The 11078-nt window shown below is 43.8% G+C and overlaps 2 protein-coding genes across 5 annotated transcripts in view; one reads left to right on the top strand and one right to left on the bottom strand.

The window, feature by feature from the left end:
* ANO10 (anoctamin 10) overlaps positions 1–7802 on the bottom strand; it is a 277242-nt gene extending 269440 nt beyond the window's left edge. The window contains exon 1 of the mRNA XM_059879755.1: positions 7624–7802. The gene's annotated coding sequence lies outside the window, so the exon portion shown is untranslated. The remainder of the gene's footprint in view (positions 1–7623) is intronic.
* A 222-nt stretch (positions 7803–8024) lies between these two features.
* The window catches only part of ABHD5 (abhydrolase domain containing 5, lysophosphatidic acid acyltransferase), a 61879-nt gene continuing 58825 nt past the window's right edge, over positions 8025–11078 (top strand). For 2 of the 4 annotated variants that reach the window (XR_009492290.1, XM_024982896.2), the window contains exon 1: positions 8591–8722. Coding sequence is in view for 2 of the 4 variants with exons in the window: in XM_024982896.2 (XP_024838664.1) it covers positions 8625–8722 (98 nt within the window). In the remaining 2 variants the exon portion in view is untranslated. 4 annotated transcript variants of the gene reach the window in all.

The raw sequence follows: 11078 nt of genomic DNA on the forward strand, positions 1-11078 counted from the left end.
AAGTGGGATCGGGTGGAGGGAGAAGTTTGAGCTGTGACACAAGCTCGATAGCCGCAGCCACAGGGAGTTCTGGAGCAGAAATGACTTAGCAGAATTGTTCCACTTTGGGTGCAAATGGTTGGTCCTTTAATATCTCTACCTCCAGTCTTCATTAGCTGTGAGTCTTCCTGAGAAGGACATGCCTTTGATGAGGCGGCCCGCTGTAGCTGATGCACTCCCTGAAAGGACAGTAAGCTGGGAGCTATTCCACTGAAACTCTCACCGCAGCTGGGGTAGTAAGTCCCTCCGCAAAGAGGGGTTTGAGCACCACATCTCCATGGGCACCACTACAAATCTCTTAACCCTGAAAAATACCTATCACCATTTACACAGCAGATAGTCTTTATAAAGAGCATGACAGGCTACCTAGTATAAGTAGGTAGTATTAGCAAGTAGGTCACTTATATGTGGAATCTAAAGTGAACCTATTTACAAATCAGAAACACACTCCCAAAGAAAACAAATTTATGGTTACTAATGGGAAGGGGTGCATAAGGGACAAATTAGGAGCTGGGAGCAACAAAAAGAAACTACTATATATAAAAAATAGATAACCAACAAGGTCTAGCTGTAGAGCACAGGGAACTATATTCAATATCCTGTAATAAACGATATGGAAAAGAATATGAAAAAGAATATATATTCTGTTCCCCAGAAACTAACACAACATTGTAACTATACTTCAATTTAAAAAAGAAAAAAATAGTTAAAGGAAAAAAAGAGACTACCAAGTAATACATTAAAAATCATTGGTTAAAAAAAACAAAAAACCATTGGTGATTTCAACAAGTGGTGCTGGGACAACTGGATATCCATAGGAAACAAACGCAAAAACCGTTCACCCAAACGTCTCACTTTATACAAATATTAACTCAAAATGGATCATGGACTTAAATGAAACATGACGAAACCATATGACTTTTAGAAAAACACAAAGGAGAAAATTTTAACGATCATAGATTAGGCAAATAATACTTAAACAACACCAAAAGAATAAGCCATAAAACAAATCAATACATTGGATTTCATTAAATTAAAAAAATGTTTTCTCTGCAAAAGCCCATGTGAAAAGGATAAGAAGGCAAGCTGCCTGTAGGAGAAAATTTTTGCAAACCACGTATCTGACAAAGGATTAACAGCTAGAGAATGTTAAAAATTCTCAAAAGTCAAGTTAAAATGGGCAAAAGATACAAATGAATAGACATTTCATCGAAAAGAATATACATATGTGTATAAATAAGCATGTGAAAAGATGCTCAAAATCACTAGTTATCAGGGAAATGCAAATGAAAACCACAACGGGACATCATTACTGGTCTACTGGATAGCTAAAACCAAAAAAAAACAGAACACCAAATATTGGTGAGGATGTGGAGAAAGTAAATCAATTACATTTTGTTGTTGGGAAAAGAAAATGGTACATCTAATCTGGAAAACAGTTAGCAGTTTCTTTTAAAAAAAAAGAAATATGCAACTATCATGTGACCAGCAATTACACTCCTGGGCATTTATTCCAGAAAAATGAAAACTTAGGTTTCTGCAAACATCTGCACACAAATGTCTATGGCAGCTTTATTTGTATAAGAATATCAAAAAAAGAAAAAGAGAGAGAGAGAGAAAACAACCCAGATGTCTTTCAACACATGGCTGATTAAACTGTGGTGCATCCAACCATGGAAAACTACTCAGCTATAAAAGGAGTGAACTATTATGTTCATTCAATAACAATTAAGAATTATCATAAGAATTATCCAGGGAGTTATTCTGAGAGAAAAAAAGTCAACCTCAAAAGGTTACACATGGTATGATTCCATTTATATAGTTGAGGGTGGGTGGGTCTGGCCTTTCTCATGTGCACATGTGTGTGTTTGTGTGTGTGTAGTCACTTCAGTCGTGTCCAACTCTTTGCAACCCTATGGACTGTATAGCCCGCCAGGCTCCTCTGTCCATGGGATTCTTCAGGCAAGAATACTGGAGTGGGTTGCCATGCCCTCCAACAGGGGATCTTTCTGACTCAGGGATCAAACCCGCGTCTCTTACGTCTCCTGCATTGGCAGGCATGTTCTTTGTTGTTGTTCAGTCGCTAAGTCAGAAAATAAAAATCTGTCTTTGCGACCCCAAGGACTGCAATACACCAGGCTTCCTGTCCTTCACTATCTCCCAGAGTTTGCTCAAACTCATGTCCATTGAGTTGATGATGCTATCCAACCATCTCATCCTCTGTTGCCCACTTCTCCTGCCCTCAATCTTTCCCAGAATCAGGGTCTTTTCCAGTGAGTTGGCTCTTCGCATCAGATAGCCAAAGTACTGGAGCTTCAGCATCAGTCCTTCCAATGAATATTCAGGATTGATCTGCATTAGGATCAGCTGGTCTGATCTCCTTGCAGTCCAAGGGACTTTCGAAAGTCTTCTCCAGCACCACAATTCAAAAGCATCAATTTTTCAGGGCTCAGCCTTCTTTATGGTCCAATGCTCACATCTGTACATGACTACTGGAAAAACCATAACTTTGACTATATGGACTTTTGCTGACAGTGTGATATTTCTGCTTTTAAATATGCTGTCTAGGTTTGTCATAGCCTTTCCTTCCAAGGAGCAAATGTCTTTTAATTTCATGGCTGCAGTTACCATCCACAGTGATTTTGGAACCCAAGAAAATAAAAATCTGTCATTACTTCCACTTTTCCCCCATCTTTTTGCCATGAAGTGATGGGACCGGATGCCATAAGCTTAGGTTTTTGAATGTTGAGTTTTAAGCCAGCTTTTTTCACTTTCTCCTTTCACTCTCACCAAGAGGCTTTTTAGTTTCTTTTTGCTTTCTGCTTTAGAATGGGATCATCTGCATATCTGGAGTTGGTGATATTTCTCCTGGCAATCTTGATTCCAGCTTGTGACTCATTTGAAATGCCTGGCATTTCACATGATGTATTCTGCATATAAGTTAAATAAACAGGGTGACATTATACAGCCTTGACATACTCCCTTCCCAATTTTGAACCAGTCAGTTGTTCCATGTCTGGTTCTACCTGTTGCTTCTTGACCTGCACACAGGTTTCTCGGGAGACAGGTAAGGTGGTCTGGTATTCCCATCTCTTTGTAGTGATCCACAGTCAAGGGCTTTAGCGTAGTCAGTGAAGCAGATGTTTTCCTGGAATTCCCTTGTTTTCTTTATGATCCAATGAACGTTGTCAATTTCACCTCCGGTTCCTCTGACTTTTCTAAACCCAGCTTGTACTGCTCAGTTCATGTACTGCTAAAGCCTATTTGAAGGATATTGAGCATAACCTTGCCAGTATGCAAAATGAGTGTAATTGTGCAGCAGTTTGAACGTTCTTTAGCACTGCCTTTCTTAAAGACTGGAATGAAAACTGATCTTTTCCCAATCCTGTAGCCACTGCTGAGTTTTATAAATTTGCTGACATACTGAGCACAGTACTTTAACAGTATCATCATCTTTTAGGATTTGAAATGGCTCAGCTGGAATTCTATAACCTCCACTAGCTTTGTCTGTAGTAATGCTTCCTAAGGCCCACTTGACACCACACTCCAGGATGTCAGGCTCCAGGTTAGTGACCACACCATTGTGGTTAATCCAGGTTATTAAGACTTTTTTATATAGTTCTTCTGTGTATTCCTGACCTTTTCTTAATCTCTTCTGCTTCTGTTAGGTCCCTCCCATTTCTGTCCTTTATTGTGCCCATCCTTTTAGGAAATGTTCCCTCAATAGCTTCCATTTTCTTGAAGGGATTTCTAGTCTTTCCCATTCTATTGTTTTCCTCTATTTTCCTTTGCATTGTTCACTTAAGAAAGCCTTCTCATCCCTCCTTGCTATTTTTTGGAACTCTGCATTCAGTTAGGTATATCTTTCCCTTTCTACCTTGCCTTTCACTTCTCTTCTTTTCTCAGCTACTTGTACAGCCTCCTCAGATAACCACTTTGCTGTCTTCCTTTTTTTTTCCCCCTTTGGGATGGTTTTGGTCACCACCTCCTGTGCAACATTACAAACCTCTATTTATAGTTCTTCAGGTACTCTATCTACCAGATCTGAAAGTGTGGAAGTGAAAGTTGCTCAGTCATGTCCAACTCTTTGTGACCCCCAGGAGCCTGTGTGGCTCCTCCTCCTGTCCATGGAATTCTCCAGGCCAGAATACTTGGGTGGGTAACCATTCCCTTCTCCAGGGGATCTTCCCAACTCAGGGATTGAACCCAGGTCTCCCGCATTGCAGACAGATTCTTTACCATCTGAACCACCAGGGAAGCCCCAGATACTGGAGTGGGTAGCCTATCCCTTCTCTAGCAGATCTTCCCAACCCAGGAATCAAACTGGGGTCTCCTGCATTGCAGGCAGATTCTTTACCAGCTCAGCTACCAGGGAAGCTCCTGAGCTACCAGGGAAGCCAGATCTAATCCCTTAAATCTATCCATCATTTTCACTGTATAATCATAAGGGATTTTATTTAGGTCATCTCTGAATGGCCAAGCACTTTCCCCTACTTTCAATATGAGTCAGAATTTTGCAATAAGGAGCTCATGATCTGAACTACCGTCAGCTCCAGGTCTTGTTTTTGCTGACTCTATAGAGCTTATCCATCTTCAGTAGCAAAGAACATAATCAACATGATTTTGGTATTGACCATCTGGTGAGGTCCATGTGTACAGTTGTCTCTAGTGTTATTGGAAGAGTGTGTTTGCTATGACCAGTATGTTCTCTTGACAAATCTCTGGTAACCTCTGCACACTTTATTTTGTACTCTAAGGCCAAACTTGCCTGTTACTCCAGGTATCTCCTGACTTCCTACTTTTGCATTCCAATCTGCTAAGATGAAAAGGACATCTTTTTTTTTGGTGTCAGTTCTAGAAGGTCTTGTAAGTTGTCATAGAACTGGTCAACTTCAGCTTCTTCAGCATTAGTGGCACAGACTTGGATTACTGTGATGTTGAATGATTTGCCTTGGAAGCAAACCAAGGTCATTCTGTTGTTTTTGAGATTGCACCTAAGTATTGCATTTCAGATTCTTGTTGACTGTGAGGGCTACTCCATTTCTTCTAAGGGATTTTTGCCCACAGCAGTGGACGTAATGGTCATCTGAATTAAATTTGCATATCCCCATCCATTTTAGTTCACTGATTCCTAAAATGTCGATGTTCACTCTTGCCATCTCCAGCTTAACCACATCCAATTTACCTCAATTCATGGACCTAACATTCCAGGTTCCTATGCCATATTTTTCCTACAGCATCAGACTTTACTTTCACCACCACACATATCCACAACTGAGCATCATTTCCGCTTTGGCCCAGACTCCTCATTCTTTCTGGAGCTATTAGTAATTGCCCAATGCTATTCCCCAGTAGCATACTGGAAACTTCTGACCTGAGTGGGGGCGGCGCTCATGTTCTGGTGTCGTATCTTTTTGCCTTTCCATACTGTTCATGGGGTTCTCATGGCAAGAAAACTGGAATGGTTTGCCATTCCCTCCTCCAGTGGACCACGTTTCATCAGAACTCTTCACTGTGACTTGTCCATCTTCGGTGGCCCTGTGTGGCATGGCTCATAGCCTCATTGAGTTACGGAAGCTCTTTCACCACGACAAGGCTATGATCCATGAAGGGCTCTCCCAACATAATATCTGCTTAGTCAAAGTAACTGGTGAGAAGGTCACCAGAAAGAAGTGAATTTGGAAATAGGGCAACAGGTTGGCCTGGAACACTTGTGGGATGAGCTGTTAGATCACCATCAAAGTACAGGGAGGTAATGATGGAGAAGTTCTGGCCCAAGCAGTGACTGAGGTTGGTATAGGAAGGACTGCCCAGCTATAAACTGCATCAACAGATTTTGTGCCTCCCAAGAAGACACAGTCCGGGAACTCCGGGGTGGTGTGGAATTAAAAATGGAGCAGCAGGATTCCTCCACTACAAGCAGCACCCAGAGGCCGGGTAGATGGCTAATTCCAGCTTGGATGTGTTGCCATGGTCACAGACTGCTCCACCACCAGCAGGAGAAAGGTGATGCTACCCCCAGAGTTGGGGAAGATCACAAAATCCCACAGCTCTGTATCAGTTGTATAACTGATACACTGCTGTATCAGTTGCTGAATAGATTTAAGTATTGGATCAATGGTGATTTAATTTTTTTTTTACTGTGCAGCAGCCATAGGCATCTATGAGAGCAGGCTTCAGGTCCATAAAGTCTTGTGGGTGCGTACTTGCCAGTTCAACTTTCTGAAGGTGCTGCAGGACTTGCTTTCATATTCTTAGGTTTGATACTGGACTCAGTACCACAGGACTGGGACTGTACTTCATGCAATAGAGTCCTCAATAACCAGTCTGGCCCTTACAGAAAGAGATGCCCTCAGTATAGATATGGTCTGATAGATGGAGATGTTAGAGAGTCAGTTTCTGCAAACACAGTGCAAGTCTCTAGCAATACGCTGAACTCCTGGGACAAGGCTTTTATATGTTCTTCTCTTCCCTAATGTAGTTATCAATTGGATCAGATATAATAAAAATACTTATCAGTTATTGATATGCCCCAAAAGATAGTAAGTTGCCTTTTCCCCCCTCAATTACAGAGGACACCATCCCTATCCTCAAGGAGCTTCCAGTGTAGTTGGAAGAATATTCAATAATGTCCATTAAAAAGTCACAACAATTAGACAAGGCTGAGAATCTGAATACCAGATGAGTGCCAGAAACTCTCTGGGCTGGGCGGCTTAGAGGAGAGAGAAAGAGGCTACAGAGAGAGAGTAGAATCAGGGAAGGAGAGCGAGGAACTGCATCTAAAATAAAGGGTAATATATTACAGTGTGTGCGCAATGCATGCTAAGTTGCTTCAGTCAGGTCCAGCTCTTTGTCACCCTATGGACTGTAGCCCGCCAGGCTCCCCTGTCCATGGGATTCTCCATGCAAGAATAGTGGGGTGGGTTGGCATCTCCTCCACCAGAGGATCCTCCTGACACAGGGATCAAACCTGTGTATCCTGGGTCTCCTGCATTGGCAGGTAGGTTCTTTACCACTACGGCCACCTGGGAAGCCCAAAATATTAGAGTAGGTTCCATGAAGCGGGAGCTTTATTTCAATCCATTGTTTCTTAGTGCCTAGAAGAGAGTGGTGGGATGGCATCATGGACTCAATGGACATGAGTCTGAGCAAACTCCCAGAGATGGGTAAGGACAGGGAAGCCTGGAGTGCTGCAGTCCATGGGGTCGCAAAGGCTGAGACACCACTGAGTGACTGAACAAAACAACAAAGAACACAGTGGGCACATAGTGGGCAAATGGTAAATAGGAAAGAATGAGCAGTAGGCAGTGATAGCAATACAAACGCAGGCAGTATCTGATGGCTAAAAGACTTGAAAGCAGGTCAAGAAATTTTGATTTTTACATTCGTGATGTCCCCTCAAGAACTCTTAAGTATCTAAACGCTGACTCTTCTCACCCCTCCCTTGTGTACAGAGAGCGGGGATGGACGGGGGCTGCTGGTACTGGTCACTCCTGTAACTCCAGGGTCTGGAGTAGTGCCCCGCATTATCAATGAATAGCGACTGACTAAAAGGTCAGTCGCCCTCTCCCTCTGGCCACCCACCTGCGGGCAAGGGCCGGCCACAGGCCACTCAGCTCCTCCACCAAACCATTTCCATTCGAGAATGCAACATTTACTGAATGCTAGCCGGGCTCTTTCTGGGCAAGTCGCGCCTCAGTCCCCAAGGTACTGCTAGGTACTAGTCCAGTGCCCAGCACTTGACATTCAAAATCAGCGGATGATGCATTAATACAGTCATTATTGAAGCTGGTTACCACCTAACGCTGCCGGACGAGTCTCAACGGTTTCCTGCAGGTGTACGGTCCCGCCTAGCGCTCAGAGCAGAGCGCGTCAGACAAGATGACGCCGGCGTGGCTGGTGGGTGGGGCGGCATGGCCCGGCACGCGCACGCGCGCTACCGCGCCGTCCTGTCCTGCGAGTGGGCGGGCGACGCATGCGCGGGCGGCAGCCTTAAGGCGGCCGCGGCCCCAAGCATCCCAGTCGGCCTGTCAGCCGGCTAGGAGGTACTGTCTGACAGTGGCGCGGCAGCCATGGCGGCAGAGGAGGATGGGGTGAACTCGGCGGACGCGAGCGAGAGGTCAGTGCAGCGGGGGCTGCGTCTGGCTAGGGCGCGCGGGCAGTGCTAAGGACTCTAACCTGCCCGGTCGTTCGGTTGTCCCTCCCCGGCGCGAATCCGCGCGGCGCGGGGAAGAGAAGCCTCTGGCCCCGCTCTGCCCTCAGCGGGCGCCCTTCGGGTCTGAATGTGACCCCGGCTGCGCCAGGAGGCCGCTTGACCCCCACGCCGACGGGTACCGCGGGGTCGTGTGAGCGGCTCCGCCGGGCGGCCGCGGGAGTGGCTGGGCACCCAGCCCTGCTGAGGTCAGTTTTGCGGCAGAGACGGCTGCGGACCCCAGCCCTGCCCCAGCTGTACCCACGGGCGCTGAGCGGCGTCGCTGCACTTGACTCGAATCACGGGAAACGGCCGAGTCACTCTGTCCGCTTCTGAGCGCGGCTTCCGACCTCAGTTAAGCGCTGCGCTCGGCGCAGCCGGGAGCGAGGGTGAAATGCAGTCCGGCTGGGTGTCTCCGGAGCCTGAGGAAGGGGCGGCGCTTCCTCGGAGCAGTGGTGGACCGAGAGTCCAGGTTCACCCCAGAAGCCGCGGGTCGGAAGGGGCTGTCGGGGGGAGGCGGAACGCAGAGTAGGGGAAAGGGGCTGGGGGAGTGAGTCTAAGGCTTTAGTTTTCAGAAAATGTGTAATTTACCCGATAGTTTACAGAAAGAAAGTTAACACGATATGGATAGCAAGTTCACTCAATGATCTTTCAAACAGAGATCTTCCTTTGCTTGCAAGTGTTGTGGTTTTACTGGAGAAATGTGTGTGTTTGCTCTTCAGAAGACACATGTGTAGAAACCTTTATGAAAGTGGGAGAAAGATGTCTAGTGGGAAGCTTTTCTAAAGAAATTTTATTCATTGAAGTACAAGTGATTTGCTATATTGTGTTCAGGTGTACATTAAAGTGATTCAGTGCAGGAAAAAAAACATATATATATATATATATTCTTTTTAGATTCTTTTCCATTATAGGTTATTACAAGGTATTGAAAATAGTTCCCTGTGCCGTACAGTAGGTTCTTGTTTATCTGTTTTATTTATAGTGGTGTGTATCTGTTAATCCTAAGCTCCTAATTTATCCCTCCTCCCTTTCCCTTTCGGTATTCATAAATTTGTATTCTATATTTGAGTCTGTTTCTGTTTGTAAATAAGTTCATTTTTATCATTTTTTTTTTTAATTTCACATGTAAGGGATATCCTGTGATACCTGTCTTTGATTTTGTTCCGTTAGTATGGTGATCTCTAGGTCCGTCCATGTTGCTGCAAATGACGATTTTTCATTCTTTTTTTAAGGTCAGTGTTCCCTTGTGTGTATGTGTGTATATACGTACACCACATTTTCTTTATTCATTCATCTGTTGATGGACATTTAGGCTACTTTCCTGTCTTCCAGGACTTATAAATAGTGCTACTGTGAATATTGAGGTGCATATATCTTTTGAAATTGGAGTTTTCATCTTTTCTAAATATATCCCCAGGAGTGGGATTGCTGGATCATATGTTCTTTTTAAGGAACCTCCATGCAGTTTTCCATAGTGGCTGCACCAGTTTACATTCCCATCAACAGTTAGAAGGGTTCTAATGAGAAACTTTTTGATATACAAATATATTGTTTATCTTATTGTTTTCTATCTATAGTTTCATGCACTTGGCAGTAGATGAAGAGCAGTTAATTAGTGGAAAAATTACATTGCTATGAACATTATTGTATTATTTCTCAAGGCCAATCATTCAGATTGGAAAGTAAATAAACTTATATGCTAATCCCCCTATGTGTTTAATATTTTGACAACAGTTCTACTTCAGATGCTGGGAGAAATTTGCGTTATGAAACATAACCTAAATGACAGAGGATAATATAAAGTCCCATGATAGATGGGGTGTTTGGAAAGATGACAGAAGGGAAAAGTTGTGAAATACTAGAAACTAGGTTCTTCCCTTGACTTTTGTTTATGAGTCACTCACTTCACTTCACAAATCTGTTGTTTTGGTTTTTGATGAACTTACTTGTTGAGGAAAGGTGCCTAATGTCATGTGATCACAAGTAGGAACCTGTTAGCTTATCACCATCTAGTTCGTCACATTTTTGGCTCTGAGACTACTTTTATGGGATCTCTTTGGCCTCCATGTTGTTGGGAGGCTTGCGAGTCCAGGGCACAACCAGGAAAGGAATTTGCGGTTTTGGTTGACAGCAGGAGGTCCCTGTAGATAGACTGTAAACTATCCTTAGCAGCTGACCAGTCATAGGCCCTTGTTGGAGGCAGACCTCTTTGGTGCTCTTGATGATACACTTGAGCAGTATCCAGTATATAAGTTGGTGTTGCCTTGTGAACTCTACTAATCAAGTACCTGCTTATGCTGGGTGTTCCATAATGTATTCATATTAAACCTTAAGGTTGAACCTATGTGCTAGGTATTACTGTACCCATTTTTCAGGTGCGACTGCAGCTGGCACTCCACCAGTGAGTAGTGGGAGTAGATTGGAACTCCCTGGGTATCGGGATTTAGTCTAAGGAGCTTTCCCACATCTCTGCTTGCTTCTCACTGGGATTGGGCTTACTAGGATGTTTAGTTCTTATTTCCTTTGCTTCACTGATACTTTGTTATTTAGTCCTTCATTGATACAGAGCTCACTTTAATTTTTTTTTTTAATTGGTTAATCAGCAGTCGAACTGTCCCAAGAGCAAAATGGATTGTGAAAAAATTGAAGTCTTTGAATCAAGTTCCTTATTCTTAAGACATTTCAGGTTTAGATGGGGCAATGATATTAACAAAGGAAACAATTATAAAACGGTCATTTGAAGGCTTTTTGTTCTTCACTTGCTAAATCATGTCCAACTCTTTGCAATCCTTTTAACTGTAGCCCCCCAGGTTCCTCTGTCCATGGAGTTTCCCAGGCAAGAATA

The sequence above is a fragment of the Bos taurus genome, chromosome 22 (genome assembly GCF_002263795.3).
Source record: "Bos taurus isolate L1 Dominette 01449 registration number 42190680 breed Hereford chromosome 22, ARS-UCD2.0, whole genome shotgun sequence".
NCBI classification, from domain to species: Eukaryota; Metazoa; Chordata; class Mammalia; order Artiodactyla; family Bovidae; genus Bos; species Bos taurus.